This window comes from Acyrthosiphon pisum, chromosome A1 (assembly GCF_005508785.2).
Source record: "Acyrthosiphon pisum isolate AL4f chromosome A1, pea_aphid_22Mar2018_4r6ur, whole genome shotgun sequence".
NCBI classification, from domain to species: Eukaryota; Metazoa; Arthropoda; class Insecta; order Hemiptera; family Aphididae; genus Acyrthosiphon; species Acyrthosiphon pisum.
In genome coordinates this window covers 90325898-90348102 of record NC_042494.1, presented here as the reverse complement: position 1 = coordinate 90348102, position 22205 = coordinate 90325898, and the positions used below count along the sequence as shown (strand labels likewise).

At 29.3% G+C, this 22205-nt stretch overlaps 3 protein-coding genes across 8 annotated transcripts; 2 read left to right on the top strand and 1 right to left on the bottom strand.

The window, feature by feature from the left end:
• The first annotated feature begins 2479 nt into the window (after positions 1–2479).
• LOC100568963 lies at positions 2480–7230 on the top strand. Its single transcript, XM_029487748.1, has 4 exons — positions 2480–2854; positions 4999–6330; positions 6410–6576; positions 6641–7230. The coding sequence occupies exons 2-4, from the start codon at positions 5108–5110 to the stop codon at positions 6895–6897; spliced, it is 1647 nt and encodes a 548-aa protein (XP_029343608.1). The 5' UTR covers positions 2480–2854; positions 4999–5107; the 3' UTR covers positions 6898–7230.
• A 3989-nt stretch (positions 7231–11219) lies between these two features.
• On the top strand, positions 11220–16957 carry LOC100162541 (uridine 5'-monophosphate synthase). 5 transcript variants are annotated; one of them, XM_029487744.1, is made up of 8 exons: positions 11265–11524; positions 12119–12181; positions 12268–12388; positions 12583–12705; positions 12971–13073; positions 15503–15788; positions 15852–16069; positions 16455–16957. In XM_029487744.1, exons 2-8 carry the CDS (start codon positions 12159–12161, stop codon positions 16748–16750), a joined length of 1170 nt encoding a protein of 389 aa, XP_029343604.1. In that variant the 5' UTR covers positions 11265–11524; positions 12119–12158; the 3' UTR covers positions 16751–16957. The 5 variants fall into 5 exon arrangements, with proteins under 5 accessions (XP_001947885.1, XP_029343604.1, XP_029343603.1 ...); XM_029487743.1 differs by having other exon boundaries at positions 11445–11583; XM_029487745.1 differs by lacking the exon at positions 11265–11524 and adding an exon at positions 11624–12047.
• A 276-nt stretch (positions 16958–17233) lies between these two features.
• Positions 17234–18806, bottom strand: LOC115033783 (Bardet-Biedl syndrome 2 protein homolog). Of its 2 annotated transcripts, none has more exons than XM_029487746.1 (2): positions 18483–18806; positions 17234–17537 (listed from the first exon to the last, which is right to left on the bottom strand). In XM_029487746.1, exons 1-2 carry the CDS (start codon positions 18603–18605, stop codon positions 17337–17339), a joined length of 324 nt encoding a protein of 107 aa, XP_029343606.1. In that variant the 5' UTR covers positions 18606–18806; the 3' UTR covers positions 17234–17336. The 2 variants fall into 2 exon arrangements, with proteins under 2 accessions (XP_029343606.1, XP_029343607.1); XM_029487747.1 differs by having other exon boundaries at positions 18489–18805.
• Positions 18807–22205: the final 3399 nt, after the last annotated feature.

Genomic DNA, 22205 nt, shown 5'->3' with positions numbered 1-22205 from the left:
CCCTAGGGGCCTCGCCCCCTCCAAGCTGTATTTCTAAACAATTTTATACTGCTAAAAACAAAATTACAAAAAAAAAATATAGACAGTTTCTGAAAATTATGACTTGCCCCCCCCTGCCTAACCATGTCACTGGAGTCGCCCCTGGGTATAACCTATACCGCGAGTGATGTAACTGAACCATGATAAAGTATAAATTAAAAAAAATTAATTGTGATTTCTAACTTCTGAGATTTTATGAATATTTTAGTAGGTGTGTATTATTATGTAACTATGTAAGTAGTAACTATTTTTATAGTAAGTAGTAAGTATCTTTATATGGGCATAATTTTATAAAAATTTAAGCTGTAGCAAAATTATCAAATAATTTTTCGACTCCCTCTTAATAATTTTCCTGCAGTAACACTGGGTATTTAGGTCAGTGGCGTGACGAAGGACTTTATTTGAGGCACGTGCGTCAGTTTAAAGGGTGGTGGATGTCCTGAAGACTAGAGGCATTTCAGACATTTCAAATATTGTAATAATTTATTAAGTGTGTACTAAGACTATAAGCCAATCTTTCTCCGCAGTTACCATTTACGTAAATACGTAATTACCAGGGCTAGGATTTATATGCAACAGCATGTTTTTTTTTTGCGACTTCTGATTATTGATTTTGTCAGTAATGTCCACAAATCACATCATGTCTCATGATGAGATAAAAGGTGGTATTTTTATTTTGCATGTTTTTGCATATTTTGGATAAAATGCATATACAAGCCCGGATTAAGGGGGGGTCCAGAGGGGGCCATGGCCCCCGGGCCTCAATAGTTTGAATTTATTTAGGGTCCTCAGATTTGTCTATTACTTTTTTCGTTATAGGCTATAACACTGCATAATCACGTTAAAAAAACAGATGATTATTTAGCGAAGAAAAAAGCTCATACATTATATTTTATAAATAAAATGATACATTATTTATTGCAAAGTACCTAATATCTATATATATTTATTATAACAGGTACCTAATATCAAATAATATATACATTATAAACTATTTTTATTTTCGTACAGGGGCCTCTTTTAAAACGTTGGCCCCTGGGCCTCAAAATGTCTTAATCCGGGCTTGTGCATATACAGTTAGAAATCTGCGTAGTTGATTTAACTTTTTACTGAATTTGTCAAAATATACAATAATAATAATAATAATATATTATTACATAGGTATATTGAATAAAATTAATATTATTGCATATTTTGATTATAAGAATGCGAAAAATGTATGTTTAATAAAACTTGGTTTTTTTGTCATACATGCTTTTTATTTTTATTGCTTCAGTTAATACAAAGCCACACTATACGATCCAATCATCGATCATTCATTTTCGAAAATTTAAAAAAAGATGTGGTCGTAGCATGAACACACGACCACACGTAGGTAGTGAATGCGAATTATAAATTTTATTTTATTTTATTTCTTAATTATATTATATTAAGACAAACAGCCAATCACTGATTTATTTCAATAAATACATATTTTTTTTGTAACTATTTTTGTATTTATCTTATAATAAAATTTAAATGCATATTTTACCATTTTTTATTGCATAAAAATCCTAGCCCTGGTAATTACTTAAATAAGTATTTATAATTTATTACTTATATACATTATTGTGCCTTATAAATTAATGAAGTCCGCCTCGCCACTGATTTAGGTAGTAGGCAAATAATTTTAATTGTATGCGGTAGGTATTAGTGTATTACCTATAGATCACATATTCACATTCATGTTAGCCGTTTTCCGTTACGTATACCATATACGATATACCTAAATACCTACTGTAAATTTAATAGCCAATAGTATAACTCATATTATATAAGACATATTATACCAATTTGTATAGGTAGGGTAAGTAAAGGTAGGTAAAATATAATCTTGATAAATTGTAGGTGTGCATAACTTAGCATACCTAAGTATAATAATATGCAATACATCAAATGACGCCTCCCAGCTACTAATGCATTATTGCTAAATTTATTTTATTTGTAGGAATGGACTAATATCGTCTAGATACAGACTACAGAATATATAGATACAATCATTTTTAATTATTGTTGATAATCAAAAATATCAATAAAGATTTGTCGCAGAAACGTGAAGACAGAAATATATTTTTTTTAGAATTTTGAAGATGTCACTATGTCAGTGGGTGTGTAAAAATATGAGTATAATATTATACAATATTGAAATCGGCGACAAGTATAGCGGTTTTTGGTGGTGGCAGTGGGAAACTGGCAAATGGTGGTGCCGTGGGGCCGTGGAGGTGATGACGGTGGTGGTTGAGGCAAATTGCGAATAATAAGGTGATGATTGAAGAGCCAAGAGTGTCTATGGCGGTGGTTCGTACGACGGTGTGGCCAGCAGCCGGAAAGCGCGTTGGCGACACTGCAGTGGAAAGTTTATTTTTAAGCCAATCATATGAGCGTTTCGTTTTGACAATAGCCCATTAGTTTGTTTCTCACTGCCGTCGACCGAAGGTCAGTGGATGTTCGTCCGCACTCCGCAGCAGTGTAGATGTGTGTTCTGGTACGCGTTTCGCGATAATTGTTGCTCCCGTGGTGTCCGTCGTTCCCGTGTATCCACCGTTCTGCCGATGACGTCCACCGCAGCCGGTCGCCGACCATTTGCGTTTCGTGCGCACCTAAACAAGACCGCCGCCATCGTCGTCAACGCGTCGCGTTAGATCGATATACGGCGCAGAGAGAACGACCGCCGCCGCAGTACACGGCCGTCGCAGTCGCCGCCGCCTCCTTCACTCGTATACGATTGTATCATCAAACTGAGACAAGGAGCGTACACCGAGTGTGCCGATTATTGGTGAGTAGTACAACAATGTTGGTTCGAGGCGCCGTTTGCGTTCTTTTTTCAGATACCTGAAAGGGGGCACACGTATGACGACGGGGCGCCAGCTATTCTCGCGTCCGTCGTCGCTGTCAACGGGCCACAAGTCCTAATGTCCAGGGCTCGGACATTATGCCGATGACCCAGTTTATGTCATGGTTAGGCCCGTTTCACGAACTTTCGGGAAAGCCAGTATTATAGTGTAATTGTGAGATATTATCATGTCCTAAATATGATGTATGCGTGTGTGTGTGTGAGTGTGTGTAATTGTTGTACACTGTATTACTAGCCTGTGATAACAGCCACGGACAGGAAAGTGATAACGTGACGTATAGATGGCCCGCCACGGTTGTCGTCGACTGTCTCAGTCGTATACTTGTATTGTTGTTACGACCCCTAGGCCAGGGGTATCCGTTGATTTGTGACTGTTGAAGTTTGTGTTTCGATTATCTTCCACCTGTTTCCGTCTCCCGAACCGTATTTACTCCGGACGTCCGTGTCTACTTGCACCGCCGTCTTGTTGATGTACGCGCGTGAATGATGAGATCTCCGCGGAATCGGGTTTCTTCCCTCCCCTTTCCCATGCACCCCCACCGCAATCAATATTCATATAGTATAATAATAGTATAAACAACATTGAGCATTGTCAAAAATGTGTGTGTGTGGAGGGGGGGGGGCATTTCAATATAACTGAGAGTATCAAGCCTTGCTACATGCCTACATGATAATAATATATTTTAATATTTTAATAATATTATCTATTAGAATATTTTATGTTGGCCGTAACATTATTCGGTTTTTTTTTTCTTGTATTGCCATTTTGTGTGCCTGCCACCTCCACAAAATTGTTTCCAAGTTTCTATTTTGTCTCGTAGGTAAGTGTTTTTCTTCTTTAAGATATACACCTCCCAATGTTTTATTCAGTATTTGCACGCAGACATCCCTTGAGATTTTCTTATCACATTAGTTTGGATGTTTTCATTATTTTTATTTTTTGACAAACATTCTATAGCCAACATTCTTTTTCCCAGTGAAAGTATTATAATATTAAGCAGCAATTCTAATTTAGTTGTTTATTATTGATCTAAATTGTTTCTTAGTTTTATTTTAATTCTCGAATCTGATCATATCTGATAATTCAAACGTTAAAGCTCGTATTAAGTTGTAGTACGAGTTATTAGTACTAATTTTGTATTAATTTTCATATAATAATAATTATAGTAAAACGCACTGCAGTTATTGGTACTAAACAAAATATGTAGGCTTTTATAACTGCTTATTGATCCCTTTTATGAACACAAATAGAAATTCCACTGCCAAATAAACTCACTATATTAACTCTCTGGCAATGTGGTGGTAAATTGTTCAGCTTCATTTGTGTGTAGACCTTAACACTTTCTATTACTGTACCTATTGATTTGAATTATGTTTAATTATCCTGAGAATTATCCTTATACAACATATAAGTAGTAATCAGGAGTAATAATATACTACATTTACATGGCAAAGTTAAAACGGTTTTAAATCCACGGATAATAAATTTGTTACTCTTAAATAAAATTAGTCAAACTATCAGTAAGAAATCAAATATCTATGGATTTAGAACTGTTTTGACGTCACTATTTAAACGTAATAATTGTAATGTAGTTATTTAGCATTTAACAAATCTATGCCATAGAGGAATCAATCAATTTAATTCATAACTATCAAAATTTCAGTTTCCATTATGGATACAGGTACATTCACGCTTTGTACTATGGAAAATTATTCAAATAAATGTTGTACCTACTTGAAATAATTTCTTTAATATGGGGTTACTTTTAAATATGTACTTTATACCTAATATATGTATATGTAATTTGTTTTTAAAATTGTTGGTATTATTCACAATACCTAGTTAATATTTCTTATTAGCAGGCGATTTTTAATGTTTCTAAGGTGTCTGCTATAAGGATATTTTCACTATGTTATTTAACTTATTTTTAATTTATACTTAAACTAATACCTCACTTAAAAGTAAACTTAACATTTTATTAGTTTTCTACAATATAAATCAATATATTGTTTTTGTTACTATGAAGTTTTGTTATTAATTATGCTTAATATATTTTATTTTTCAGGAATCTAGCCTCAAATATAGCAGGCCTATTACATTATTTCCCTGAATGATTCTTTGCTTAATGGATCAACGAGGTTTTGTGGATTTATTTCCCATTGTTTTGTATGTAAATGGATAATTTTAACATACCATTGCTGAAGCAGAGTGAAATGGATAATAGCAACAATTGTTTCATCAGTGATCCATCTCTATTTTCCCATTTGGAAATAGACCAAGATCATGAATGTCTTAAACAGTTTTTATTGGATCAAGATAAAACAACCCATCATCCACCACTACATGTTCCAAATTTTGATCCACTATCATACAATAACATGTTGCATCCTAATAATAACATGATACAAGATGTATATCGGAACCGATTAGATTCAAATCAGTTGCTGAGTCAGAGTTTTAACAAGGATAACTCAAATTTTATGAATGATTCTTATGGTGGTTATACTGTACTAACGCCAAATCCTTCACCCATGGCTTTTAATTACAACCCTCAAACATTAAGTTCTAACTTCAATTCAATGGACACAAGTTCTTCGGTCTTACCACTTCCTGGCTTTGACCCTTCCACCATGTCAAATCACGTAGATACCTTTATACCTTCAGTTAATACAGGACCGCCAATCTTACCTGATTTTAGTAATAGGCAAATAAGAAATGATCAGTATTCTCCTGGTATATCTCCAACTATTGCCAGCTTCCCTACACCTGTTAGCGTGTCTGACAGTCCAGGTGCTGGAACCCTTAGCGCATCACCTATGTGCAATGGAGAAAATTCTAGCTTAAGTGATAGCGTTATTAGTCCTGCTACTACACAAAGGACTGGCAGTGAGCGGTCTGTAGAAACAAATCCACGATCAATTGAAAGTGTATCAAGTGATTTATGTTCACCTAGAGTTGATTTAGAATCTTTAATCATACAACCTCAACCTATTCCAATTATTACTAATGGAGAGGTTCCCAAGACTTTAATTACTCCACCAACAGTAATACCAAAATCTGCAACTGTCAAAGGTGTAACCCTAACTAAATCTGGAAAACCTCGTAAACGACGTTCTGCTCCCAAAGACAAACCAGTTAAGCCCAAAAAACCACCTGCAGGCTCAATGTATCATAGTGAAATTGCGGAAAATGGTGGTATCAAATTAAAAATATCATTAACTGCTATGCCACAAAAAAAGAAACGAAAAAGTAGGAAGAAATCAGATGAAAGCAAAACAATGCAATGTGATGAACCAGCTGAACAAAGTTTATGGGGTTATCAACTACCAGAACCTATACTATTTGAAATATTTCGTCTAGCAACTAAAGATGAAGGATGCATTCCGTTTCTTGTCAGGTAAATAAAATGATTTATTAAAACTTAAAAATGCTAAATTATTATAAAATTCTTAATCTAAAAAATGTATATTTTTCAGAGTGTCTCAGGTCTGTAGGTTTTGGCGTATGGTTGCGTCTGATCCATTACTTTGGACTAATATTGATTTAGCCGGACGATGGGTTTCAAAAAATCCTATAAGAAATGATATTAACTTTAGATGGCTTTGTGAAAACCGACTTGCCAGAGTACAGGAACTCAATTTAGGTAAATACTTTCAAATTTATCTAATTAAATAAATAGTTTATAATTAAATTTAAAAATATTATAGGTGGTTGGCAATTTACTGGCATTCCTGTTATACTAGATAAAATTAGCACCTCATGCTTAGATCTACGAGGATTGAGTTTAACAGGTTGGGAAGGTCTTAGTTTGGATAATGTTCGATTTATCATCACCAATTGTCACAAACTGGAACGAATAGATTTATCAGGAATAAATGTAAGACATTTTATTATATTTAAATACAATATATTTATATTTTTGTGTGTTTTGTCTAATTTATTTTATTTTATGCTTACATCATGAAAAGTAGTTAGATACACATAACACATATCGATACATCCAACAAAAAAGTTTTAACTCCATTCTGTCAATTGTTCAGGAGAAGTAAAACAAAAGTCAAAGTTATAGGAAACTGTCATATTGGGAGATTATAAAATATTATTTTATAATTTCTTTGGGATCGATAGAGATACGATCATTTTTGTGATCGATAGAGAAAATGATTCTTTATTGGAATACAGTCGTAACTCAAAAACAAAAAAAAATCGAGTTAATACCTTTTTCGTTGGATGTATCGATATTATGTATGGTAAAATTATCATCATCTGGATTTATATTCTCCACTTAATGACATTTTAAAAATAGGTAATAATGAAATGTAAAATTTTTTCTTAAGTTCTGAATTTTATTTTCAAACAAACTATACTATATTACTATATAATTTTAGGTTCTGAGTGGAACGATGAATGTATTGATTTTACAATAATGTGTGTTTTTTTTAAAATTTTTTTTTTTGTGTCTGTCATCACCTTTTAGGACAGTAAAAGTGCTTGGATTTTCTTCAACAGTACCTTTTCTGATAGGAAAGTGAATCTAGTTGGTACTTTGGGGGGTCAAAAGTAACATTTTTCCAATAGTTTTCAAAAGCGTCGTGAAAACAAAAGAAAAATTAAGGAAAAACGGGAATTTTTACGCAAAATCTGTTTTCGAGAAAATTGATTTTGGTTTTTGGTGTAACATTAAAAGGAATGACTGTAGATACATGAAATTTTCACTGGTTGTTTATATTTCCATTTTCTATACATGATAAAATTTTGATTTGTTTTGAGCTGTTTACGGACAATTCCAGTTTCCAATTTAATTAGTTTTTTTTTCTATGAATGTCAATAAAACTTTATTTGTTGAGTAAAAATACTTGAAAATTTAATACAAGGCTCCTACTATATTGTTACAATGACATTTGAAAAATATTAAAAATCCTTAGTCACAGTTTTTTTTTTATTAGCATTTAAAGTTTAAAAATTGACAAAATATGTAAAAATCACGAAAATTAGCAAATTATTTTGAGTTAATAATTCGTAAAAATTTTTCTTTTTGAAACTAAGAATTTTTAAAATGTAATACAAGATTCCTTATAGGATAATCTACCTTTATCAAAAAAAAAAAAATGTCTATAAGAAACTCAAATTAAATTTTTATGAGCGTTTGAAATTTATATTTTTACAACATTTGATATTCACTCGATTTCTTACGTAACGATTTTCTTATTTTGTTGTAATTAAACGAGTAACTGTAGAAACTTGAAAATTTCACTGAATGTTTATATTAGCATTTCCTATACACCATACAATTTTTAAAATATTTTGACTCTTTTTGAGCTGTTTACGGACATTTTCAGTTTTTAATTTTTTTAGTTTTTTTTTCTATAAATATCAATTAAGTTTTATCTGTTGGGCCAAAAAGTGTAAAAATTTAATACAAAGCTCCTGATATATTGTTACAATATCAGTTGAAAAATATTAAAAATACATAGGCACAATTTTTTTTTATAAGCATTTGAAGTTAAAAATTTATAAAATGTTCAACTTTTATATCTAAGGATTGAAATTTTAAAACAAGATTCCACGTAAATATTTAATTTTGTTGCCAAAAATTCTAAGAAATACATAAGCACAGTTTATTTTTATAGTCATTTTAAGTTCAAATTTGGACGAAATTACATATTAAAAAACCTGGAATAAATATTTTATTTATTTTGTTGTGATTGTAATGATTATATAATATTATTTGTGGGTACTTGAAACTTCTAAATTATACTATTATACATCTATGATAGTACCACGGTTTGTTGTTGATGTATAACGCGTTACCTGATGGATATTGTGATATGATTAATTTGAAAATTATTAATAATACTATAGACAGGTATACCTATAATATGTATGTCTAATATCTAGACTGACAAACCGTCTCCGCTCAGAATCGTTTTTCTTATACAGTGATATTATATCATTGAATTCAAATTTAATACTATCCATTATACAGTGACCCATTTGTAACCTACTGTACAGCAGAGCGACATCCTCTTAGCCACCTTTTTTTTTTTTTGATAAACATAGACAAACTACCACAAACTTATGAATGATCTTGTATTACATTTTCAAATCTCAGATTTAAAAAAAAAAATTTTTATGAATTTCCAACTCGAAATAATTTGCGAATTTTCGTCATTTTTACGTATTTTGTCAATATTTGAACTTTAGATGCTTATAAAAAAAAATTGTGACTATGGATTTTTAATTTTTTTCATCTGCCTTTGAAACAATATACTAGGAGCTTTCTATTAAATGTTCAAGCTTTTTTAACCAACAAATAAAATTGCATTGATATTTATAGAAAAAAAAACTAAAAAAAATGGAAACTGAAAATGTCCGTAAAGAGCTCAAAATAATATGTCAAAATGTTTGGAAAATGTTATGGTGTATAGAAAATGCTAATATAAACATTCAGTCAAAATTTAATGTGCCTACGGTCATTTGTTTAAGAGTTGCACTAAAAACCAAAATCAATTTTCTCAAAATTAATTATTGACAATGTCATTGACTTATTTTCTGAGACCAAATATAGAAAAATGTCTATTTTTCTCTAAGAATTCAGTGTCTCCCCAACCAAAAACCTCACGCCTCGCTACTGGGTATCTATATAATGATTTATCATTAAATTCAAATTTAACACATATAACGACATAACGTTATTACTAGCAACTCCGATTCTTTAACTCGACAATCGACACTTATTGTAAAGCATAGCGATTAAATAATTTTCCCCCTTTTTTCATTGTGGATTTTTGATAACACTTTTCTCTCCTTTTCACTATTTAATTGTCAATATAATATATAGGTAATAATTATTTGCATCAAGTGGAAGGTTATTTTTTCCGGGTAAAATTGGCTGCGCACTTCAATATGAAGGAAAATCGTTTCCCTATAACTTATCAATAGTTTATTTTGAAGGAAGCATATATTATCTAATACAATATATAGGTAGTACAAAAAAAATATTAAAAGGCCCCGTTAAAACTGATCAGTGATCATAAACTATAATTATTGTGAATAAATAAAATACCCATTAGGAATTATAGTTGTTAAAAGATAATAATTTGTTTGTGTGGCATACATTTTTAGTGCAATTATACCTATACGCTTGTAAAGGTTGATGAATGTTCGTGAGGCGGCAATATTCGCGATCGGGCACTATAGCCCTGGTCGAGACCATTCTTGAGGAGATACTGCGGTGGTTTTACCTTTTCGAGTTTACGTGAAGATTACCTATTCGAATGTCAGAGAATAGGTATATTATATATTTATATAATAGCTATGTATACATATTAAATAGTATTATATATTATAATAATATATTATGTACTCTCCAGTAGCGGATTTGATTCATCTTCTAGGCAGGAGGCAGATATTTTGGCCCAAAAGTTTTACTTTTAACTGTATGAGTACCCACTTAGGCCTATCGCCTGTGCAGAGGGAAAAAAGTGTATCCAATTGTAAAATTTGTAGAAAACTGTTTTGAACCACATCAATAAATACATAATATTATTGATTATACATAGTGTACAATATACTATATATATACTTATACAATATAATATTATACATTTGTACATACTAACATACTATGTATAATCAATACTAATACATAATCATTAATGAATTATGACAATAACAAAGTTTTAGCTATTAAATATCGATATAAATAAATTATATATAATATTATAATCTGTAAAAGTTATTACCTTATATTTTGTAAGTGTTGTAACACTCTTTTAACTTTTTCATTGAAAAACATTTTTTAAATTCTCTGCGAAAATATAGTGACACAACGCCATCTATGAGTAAAATATCTATAAATCTTGCAATTTATTTTGGTTAACGGATTTTTGTTGCGTCAGTTTAGTCTGTTAATAGTTTATTCCTTTCGATTATGACCTTTCAGTAAAAAACTAAAAATGTGGTTTCCGCTTGCCACTTGTTAACATAGCGTGTGCGTGGTTATGATGATAGATGTATATTTATTTCATTTTGAAATACGTACAAAATTGACAGCAAAATTACAATGAAGTCTCCAAGGGTGGTGAAAAATAAACTTAATAAGATGTTTACATACATTTAAATTAAAAATTATATAAATTAAAATATCCTATATTAATGTATATAGTAAATTCAATTTTAATTAATTGAAAATGTGACGCTATCGAATTGTAAAATGATTTATGGCGCGTACCTTTGATAATGTTATCTAAACTAATGCCTTACATTTCAAGGTCTTGTGAAGTGTTTCACTATCTACCTTTTGCTGTTTGTTTTTTAATTGTTGGACCTGTTTCTTTCTGCAATCATTATCCAATGACGTGGGTAGTATGTTCGACGCTTGAGGTGTATTGATCTTTTTTCTATGGGTGTATTGCATGGACAGTGTAATCCGTAGTTCGTGCAACACGTGTTTGAATTGTTCAAATTAAATTTTTTCAAATTAAAAACTAATTTTTAAATTTTAAATATGACTGTTGATCGTCGTTCTATTATTACTAATCTTTTTGATATAAACGCATTGAAATTTGGTACATTTCAATTAAAATCAGGTGAATTATCAAAATATTATTTGGATTTAAGATTGATTGTGTCGTACCCAAAAATACTAGTAAGTTTTAATGATTTTTATTCAAGACAACACTATTCACTATCTTTGTATGTTGTGTCAATATCCAACAAAATAATAAATCAAATTTGCATACAGCAGTAACCAATTTTCTGTTTTTAGCTTTAATATTAGAGTGAATTGACCCAAGTATTATCAAACTTAAAGGCAAGAACATTATTTGTCTTTGTACCTTGGTATTAATGATATTTCAAATTTTAAGTGAGTTATATGAAGCTGTAGGACAGAGGATTTGTAGCTCTAAAAAACACTATAAAATTCACTAAAAATATCTCATTTAAAATTAAAATATTGTATAACCCCAACATACAGATCATCTGAACATATTCTTTAGTTTTGATAATTGGTCATTTTGGTCTGATATTAAAACTAACAACATTACATTGGTTAAGCTGAATGCAAATTTGTTATATTACACATTTGTAACACAGAAACAACACATGCAGGTATACCGTGTTTACAACTTATTTAATACTAGTAGGTACCTCCTAAGTACATTTTTACAAAATTTTTTTAGAAACAAGTTTGCACCCTTGTATCAACCACTATCCTCAAAGATGATACTAACTCAAAAAATCAAGTGCGTTTATGTGGTGTACCTTACACAGCTTTACCTATTGCTACTTTAGTATCAATAGATACCAATTTACCAATGTTAATTCGCAGAAAAGAACAGAAAACATATGGCACAAAAAAATTGATTGATGGTGAATATTCTTGTGGTGATGATGTAATTGTCATTGAAGATGTAATTACAAGTGGTGCTAGTATATTAGAAACCGTAGTTGTAAGTATTATAATCACAAATTGAAATTACTTAATAGTTAATACTCTTAATATTATATTTTATTTATTATAACTCAGAACGTAATAAACAATTAAAATAAAATTTTAATATTATTTTATATTTATGATGTTATACGTTTTAAATGTGATTTAATTTTCAGTACTTTACTAAAAAGCCTATATGTATTGTTTTAGGATTTGGAGAGAAGCAATTTAAATGTATCAAATGTTATTGTTTTAGTAGATAGGCAACAAGGAGGCATGCAACGTTTAAGTGAGAGAGGACTCAAGATCAATAGTTTGTTCAACATTACTGAAGTAAATTTTAAATCAAATTTATGTTTTATATATATTAATTCATGTTATGATATATTTTGATTAAGGATAAGAACATATTACTCCCAAATCTAATTATTAAAATATTTAAAGTTAAGAGCTTGAATTAAATAAAATAATTAAAAAAAAAAACTTTAAAATTGTGCGATAATATAAGTTAGATTTAAGATTTAACAAATAATTTAAATACTTTTTTATAAGTTAATAAAATAAATATTCAATCTAATATTTTTTAATTTATGTTTAGATTGTAACAATACTTAAAGAAGAAGGAAAATTAAGTGATGCAGTTTATCAAAGTGTTTTAGATTATGTTATAAATAATCAAATTCAACCTGCAAAAGGATGTGGTAATAATTTAATTAATACTTGGATTTGGGCACTGGTTTAATATGTTGTCTACAAATATTTCTATTTCAAATTCCACGGATTAGTAAGATGCATATTTAGATTTTGGGGACCTGAATTTTTCTAGGTTATTTATAATTAGAGCACGGTTTGTATGCATTAAAAATCAACCAAATATGCGCTAAAAAATCTTAAATATGCACAAATATATGCACTATAGAATCATAAATATGCATAAATATATGCACTAAAATGATCTAATATGCACTCAAAATTTATTTTCTGTATATTTAATTAAAATAATAAATTTAAAATTATGGAACTCTACTATACTCTGTGCCATGAGATAAGTAGCCTGTTACGCGCATGTAGACTGACGGCATAGACCGTTCCAAGGCCCACTTTCCCCCCACTTTACAACATGATACATACTAACAGTATTACTGTATAACATTGCCGATCGTGCAACGTCGACATGTCAAATAAGTGGGAGGTTTTTAAATATCTGTGTTTTAATCTATAAGAAAAATTAATTCGAGAAAACCGTTTATACCAATGAGTATACTTATTAATTTGTTTCGATATTAATCTAAACTATAAAAATACAATTTTTTTTCCCCCTATATTACAATAGTAGTTATTTCAAAATTATCTAAAAAAAAAAAAATGAAAAACACCGAAATATGAAATAAAAGATGAAATATGCAATTAAAATCGTAAAATAAGCACTTACAATAAAAAAAAAAATAGATAAATGTCAAAGTATGCAAATAATAAATATGCACCATAAAAGTATCATAGTTTAAATTGTTATGTCATGAAATAAATTCTGTGCTCACCTAGCATATCACACATTGAACCAGAATAAATAGGTATGCAGATACATACAAATGTGTGCTCTATGTTATAATACAAGAATTAAGATAATAAATGATCATAGCTTTTAATAGTTATACATTTATATCCTTCGACATTTCAGTAACCAGCTTATAATGTGGGGACAAATAAAGCCTTATTTACTAGTTACTACACATTATATTATAATAAATAGCAGTTATTAAAAGACTTTTTTAATTTTATAAAGTTCTGTTGACTTAAACTTGACTTCAACATTAATTTGATATGGAAGACAAATAAAAAAGTACTGAATAATATATTATAATTATAATGTATTTAATGTTAATATAAAATGGTCAAAAAGTATTCGTTTCTCAATATATTACTATGTAGTATACATAGGAGGAAATCGGGGGGGGGGGGGCTTGAGAGGACTAAGCCCCATCAAGTTCAAAGTATAGGTCTTAGCCCCCCTGGCCCACAAAATTTTAAAGTGACTAAATATACAATAATTGTTATAACTGTAAAATTCATTTTTAATAACTGAATTAAAAAAAATAAATTATAAAAAAAAGTCTGTGATAAAAATTAAATTAAATTTGTAAGATTTTACAAACTTATAATCATAACTAACGATTGTAATAATATTCGCATAGGTTGTTTATCAGCAATCATCCACGTCGCGTAGCGCATCATCCCGGTTTCAATGAAATTACGTATTCATATGGTATCGAGGTAACTACTAACTATGTGACTTATACGTATTGTACGAGGCACCTCTTGTGGATTTGCCGACTTTATTTTAACCCTTAAATCCGCCGTTAGTTATTATTCTAAATTAAAAATTAATAAATTAATAATTTCTGTTTAGAATACTTCTAAAATGTTAAAGATGAGGCACATTATTTTTTTTGTTCTTAATTATGGTCAAATTGTTTATTATGTCAAACTTTGTAAATTGTCTTGTTGAAATAAATAATTGCGAGTGGCTCTAGTACAGTGGTACCTGTAGGTTTAATGAGCATATAATGCTTAGCCCCCCCAATAATTTCACCAAATTTCCACTTATGGTAGTATAATATATTTTATTACGTAGATAGCATACTAAACTAATGTGCAATATCTGCTTTAGATTTGATGATAATTTTAACTTAATGAATAAAGATTTTTTTTCATTTTAATCAAAATAAATTCTAACAAAGTTAGAAACTATATTTTGTTCAATATTTGAAAAAACCTTTCTTTGTTATTTTTTACTTTACCCTCACCTGGTTATACCTAGGGTTGATAGCTGTTTTCGGTAATCAGTCTTAAAGGGGGTTCACACTACACCTTGTCGTGTGAGCCCTTTTACATTGGTATACCGGTTATTGCTCAAATACCATTTGAATGTTATACCATAATACCGAAGTAATACTGTATACTATATGGGTTGTCGTCATTTATGATTTTATCGGTATACTGGTTACAGTACTGCAATACCAGTATCAATGTTCAATACCATTAACCCTAGTTATACCACTGGTATTTCTGATTATCTGCATATTTTATAGTTATTACTTATTTAACACTGTTATTTATTTTTTTTTTCCAGAAAAACCATTAAGAACAAAACTAGAGTTTAAAGAAAGAGCTGAATTATTAGAAACTTCTAAAATAGCTCAGAAAATTTTTAAGATAAGCTTAGAAAAGAAAAGTAACTTATGTGTAGCAGTTGATGTTGATACTGCTGACAAACTTTTAGATATTGCTGAAAAAGTAGCACCACACATTTGTATTTTAAAAACTCATATTGATGCCATTAGTGGTGTCACAGATGCTACTATTAATGATTTACAACTCTTAGCCAAACAGTATAATTTCCTTATAATGGAAGATAGGTAATTAAAATCATAGTAATTGGTTATAACATAATAATATTTAATTAATTTCTGTGATTACAGAAAAATGGCAGATATTGGCAATACTGTTAAATTGCAGTACAAGAAATTAGTTAATTGGGCAGATTTAGTAACAGTACATAGTGTTTCTGGTGGCATGATGTTAAAAGGCATTCAAGAGGTGATAAATGAAAACACAGACTCGTTAGATAGCCGGGGTGTGTTTATTGTTGCAGAATTAAGTTGCAATGGAAATTTAATATCGGAACAATATATCAAAGGTAAGTTATATTAGGGCCTATTTGATGAAACTACCAAGAACATCTCAGTGATGTGTAGCTGCCACAATATATTACAGTGGATTCCGCCTAATTTGGGCATCGGTTAAAATGGGCCTTATGGTCTGGTTCCAATTCCAATGTATACTAGCTAATTTTGGTTTATATGACCAACTGCTTAATATGGTCAAATGAGTATGGTCCTAATGTGTCCACGTTTAGCGGAATCCACTGTATATATATAGTATATAAAACAATTATACCAGGAATGTATAATGTTTGGGCTACTCAAAAACAGAAATGTCAGTGGACCATTCTAATAAGCCCTGGTTAATAAAGACAATTTTATACTTTGGTTTTTTTATCGTTCTCCATTAAATATTTATAGAGACTGTGAAGATAGCTGAAGAGTATAAAGACATTGTGGCTGGTCTAGTGTGCCAGTCGCCTGATGTTATTTCATCTCCAAGCCTACTTCAACTTACACCCGGTGTTAATATTAAAAATGCCAATGATAATCTTGGCCAACAATATCAAAGCCCCAGCGACATTATTTTAACCAAAGGAGCTGATATTGCAGTAGTAGGTAGAGGAATTTATCAAGATGACAATCCTGCTGAAGCAGCCAAACTATACAAAGAATCGTTGTGGAATACTTATTTAGAACGTATATCAAATTCTTGATTACACTAAATAACAAATATACGTAGCATATAATTAATTAATAAATACCATTAATTTGGTTTATTTTTCATAAATGTATACAGCTATTTTTGCTACCCATGTTTTTACTATCCTATGACAGGTATTAATTTGTATTGCTTAATAATTTCATTGTTAGGTACTACATTTTAGTTATAAATTAAACAATACTTATTATTTATTATTTAATCCAATCTTTTCTTATTATTATACAATTTAGGATTGATACAAACAAGGAAGTTAGCAACTCACAATTGCTGTTAATTAAGATACACAATAGTGTCTTTTTATAATTGAGATTATAAATATTATCCATCACATTTTTTCATGAGTCATAAGCATAACTTTCATTATTATTATATTGTGGTCCAATGGTGGTGAGAAACAGTTTTTACTAACATGCTCATTTAAAATACACAAAAAATACTTATACTCATATAAAATGCCATTAATATTTGTGCTTTTTATGTATTTTTGCAGTTCATGCCAGTTTGTAGTAATGAATTGTTTTGTCGTAATATCTCATACCACCAACATTTTTAATTCTATTCAAATATGTACAATTTCTTTAACTTAAGCTTACCTCTTTAAAGAATAAATCACTGTTGAGGTCTACATTATAGGCCAATACACTACCGACTGTTCCTACTACAAGTATATCTTTTTCATCGTTTGGAATTGCTTTTCCTGCTACTAAAGCTGTAATTTTTTGATTGATATTCAAATAAGATATATCCTTTTCTGGCCTGTGTGGACTATGTATTAAAATCTATAACATAATAAATTAACAAATTTGTTACTTTTCATATAAATAATTTAAATATATATATGATTTTAACATAACCTTAGTATTTGATTTCTAATATAATCTCTTATATTTATACACTGTTTAAATGCTTAATATTTTATTTTTACAAATTTTTTTTTTAATTTTTTGAATGATGTAAATGAATATAATATATTTAAATGTAAAAATATAAAGTCAATCTTCTAACAATAGAACATAAAAAAATAATAATAATATAGGATTGTAATTACCCTTAGGGTGGCAATAAAATATTAATTAAAATTTAATCTCATAAGTTCATAGCCTATTTTAGATTCTGAGCGGAGCGAGGAAGCTAGTGGTTTTACCATGGTGTTTATTTATTTTTTTTTATATATATATCCTGTATACAAAATATCTACCAGAAGGAGTGCTTCAATTTCAAAATATAGTACCTTATCTTTTAGCAAATTGGATCAAGATGGTACTTTAGAAAGGTCTTTTTTGATTATCCCAATAGTTATTTTATGCCACAGGAAAAACCACCGACAAATTACAAAAAAAACGCTAAAAATGGGATTTTAATTTCTAATGCTTTATCACCCAAGAAACGAATAAAAATAATAATAATATCTATTATAATATAAATTCAACTTACAGCATATAATAAATAAAACAATATCCAGACTGACAAACGGTCTCCGCTCAGAATCGTTTTTTTTATACTATGATGTTATATCATTGAATTTGAGTTTAATACAATATACATTGACCCACTTGAAACCTACTGTACAGTAGAGCGACATCCACTAACCTACTTTTTATACTTTTAAGATTTTAGAAGGTAAAAACTTTGATCTTGCCCTAGGTGTATAAACATTTATTAATAAATGTTATGAGAATATAATAACTATAAAAAAAAAAAATAGGAACTAAATTATAATTCACCCTTGCCTTATTTTCAGATGTTGCGGCAGTCAAACAATGATGTGATCCATCATATTTACCTATTGTAACCAAATGTGGTATTATACTATGTCGTAACTGTAATGAAAATAAAGGAATAGCCATTTTACATCAAATTGAATAGCACTTTACAGTTGTAAATACTTATCATGAATATTAATTACAATAATACTGTGTTTGATTGTACCTACATACAAATCTATACAATATCTTATAATTTTGGTTTGTTTATAAACCTGCATAATACTGGAAACCATAGTAACTAATAACTATAGTGACTAACTAGTATCAGCTACTGTTTAGTGTTTACTACTACATAGACAAATAGTAGGTACATACTAGTATGAGTAGTATGATACCATTGACCAATATTGTTGTGTATTGTTAATATGAATAATGACACAAACGTATATTATAGTCTTTTTACTTTTATTGTCGAAAGTATAAATCTTAATGACGTATATTAAAATTGTCTACTTGCTAATGACCGATGGACAATCCCCATTCCCCACCGATCGTAATATGATACTTATGATTATTATTATTAATTAATAATTATGAACGTTTATTTTTTTTTGTAGTATACAATATAAATGCTGAATATGCAACAAAATTTGTTAATACTATATACGATAATACAGGACACTGGCATATAAAAACCACGAACTATGATTATAATCATAGTTCGTGATAAAAACTGGCGAATTATTTCTTATCATATCATTGCCCCGCGAGATTGTTAAAGTAGTTGCCTATTTTACTCCTTGAAATGTTATAAGTACAAATTAATTTAGAACACCGATTAATATTATTGTTTATTTTCTAATGTCAATCAAGTATCAACGATTATAATATTATATAGTATTTGCATTTTTACACATACTTAAAATCTCCATAAGTTCATAAATCCTATTGGGAAATACGATAAACAATATAATGTTAAATGTAAATTGTAAGCTTTATAGTAGGTATTAATTAAATGTAATTCAAAACATATATAAGTTATATGTTTTACTTTTTTCATAATAATTATACAACACAAATTAAAATATGAAATTATAACATAAGCGCTTAAAACTGATAGTAATATCTAATAATAATTTATCAATGAAATAAACATTGTACTCAAACGTGAACTACTTTTTTAAACTTTTTATTTTTTGAACATTTATATTGGTTGAATGAATCATTGCATTTCTTCACGTGGCAATTAATACTCACGTTTAAAAATGTATCCAAAAATTGTGAATTGCAGTCTTCACATATACTTAGTGAGTACCTTTTACAAATATGGCTTATAATAAGTTTAAGATCCTTTTTTAAATTACATTTTTTTTTTTAGAATAAGTTTTTCAATGTTTGCATGAAAAAGTGCAGAAACATGTTTAGTAAATTCCAATGTTTTGGCAAGAGGATAAAGTAAACTGCAGCCATCATATTCCTTTATACCAATGTGTGTATTATCAAGATCAAATTTTTTATTAGTATCCTTAGTAGCCAGTTTTTATGATCCATTTGACTACAAACCTAACCTGTTACATAAGCGACACTATTTGCAGTTTCATCCTTCATTAAAATATACTCAATATTCTATAAATTGTCTGTCAGGATGTCAAAAAATAAAGTGCAAAGTTGTTACTTTTAAGAAATGCAGTTGATGGTAAATTGATTGATGGTACTGATCCATATCTTAACCTGATGCACATAATTAATAATTAGGTTATTAATTATAAACAATAAGTTCTAATCGATATATTAAATATTTAAATGTTAGAATTTATAGGTAATTTGTAGTGTTGGACGAGTATTGTTTTTTAATTTCGAGTCGAGTCGAGTTCAAAATTCGAGTACTCGACAAAATGGTCGAGTATTTTAAATTGTACTAAAAATAGATTTTCCAAAAATATTATATTTTCTTCATACAGTTATATAATTAATTAAAACTATTGTTATCAATCTAAACTGTCATGTATCACCTCCCTGGTATTCATATCGGATATATGGGTTCTTTCAGTTATTTATAGTTTTAACATTTATTTTTCAATAAAATACTATTTATAGTATTTATAGTATTTTTAATAATAAAAATAAAAACACGAGTACTCGACTCAAAGTGAGTACTCGAATCACAGCGAGTAATCGATTCAAAGCGAGTACTCGTAATTACAAGTCCAAAAAAAGAAAATTTTTCCAAAGTCGAGTAGGTACTCGACCAACACTAGACTAATTTGTATTCTAGTATTCTACTAACAGAGGTCTGCCTGTGTTAGTCATATAATCATCCTTCGTAAAGTGAATAGAACAAATCGAAAAACTTTTTGGCAAATCTAAGGGTTCACATGTTTCTAATAATTTACTAATTTTTTTATTTTGGGCTAATTCTATCCATTTTTGACAACTATAAATACAAATAGGTTAGCAGAAATTAGTATGGTTATTTTTTTGATACAAACAACTTCTTAAATAACAAGAATATATAGGTGCGTAATATACTTACCTGTTTAAATCTTTCGGACATTTGTTTTAAGCTTATACAATATTATCAAATTAGGCTTTAGCCCCTCCAAATTCCAAACGCTGTTTGCGCCTATGATTATTGGACTATTGGTTATAAATTATAATGCTATACAGGTACATCCATGGTTTTCACCATAAACATTCTTTTATTTTATTTTATATATGTTCACGCAGTGGCGTACATACGGAGGGGGGTTTTCGGGATCAATCCCCCCCAGTACCAAAAAAAAAAATTATGATATTATTGATGAATTTCTTATTATTAATCATCCGTGTATACACAAACATACGTTATAATAATTTGACTATTGAGTATAAAACTATACTTTACCAACAACGAAAAAAGATTTCATAACGAAATTGTGGGTGCCGTATATCAATCAAAATAGACATTTTGATCGTACACAGTCAGTTAGTTGCGTGCGGACATTAATACATCTTAATACGACCAAAAACCTTTCCTTTCGGCCGATTCACTTTTCGACCAAAAAAAGATTAATATAATACACAATGATTTTGTTAAGTTGGTTTCAAATAACTACTTTAAAAAGTAGTGAACCAGCAACCTAACCTAAACAGTGCTAACAAAAGTGAGTAAAAAAAATGAATTATGACAAGAATTGTAATTATTATCATAGTTTCTATATTTTATTGACAACAAAAATTATTTTTATAAAATATTACTTATTCATTTATACATTTTAGTATTTTATACAACTTATGTATTTTTTAATATTTCTTTATAAGTATAACATAATGACTTATATGTAATTATTAACATTATTTATTTGTAACCTACTACTATATTTAAAAATAACTAACAAAAATAATTTTTTCTACATAAAGGCAGGAACTGGAACCTGTTGGGTGTTTCGGTTCCGGTTCCGGTTCTGGTTATTAAATTAATTTGTTTAAGGGTTCCGATTTTGTTTCGGTTTTCTAAAAAAATATAAGGGTTCTAGAACCGGTTAATACCGGTTATGAAAAATACCGGTTAATTTCGGTTATTTTCGGTTAATTTTGATTTCTGATTATTAAAGATTTATTAAAAAAATAGTCTGAAATAATTTATTTATTCATGTTTAAATTGTAATTATTTCATAAAAATAGAAGTTATTATGAAAAGTTAGAAAAACATTAAAACATTAAAACACAATACCAACATCTCCATTGCTGACTGCCGCCGTG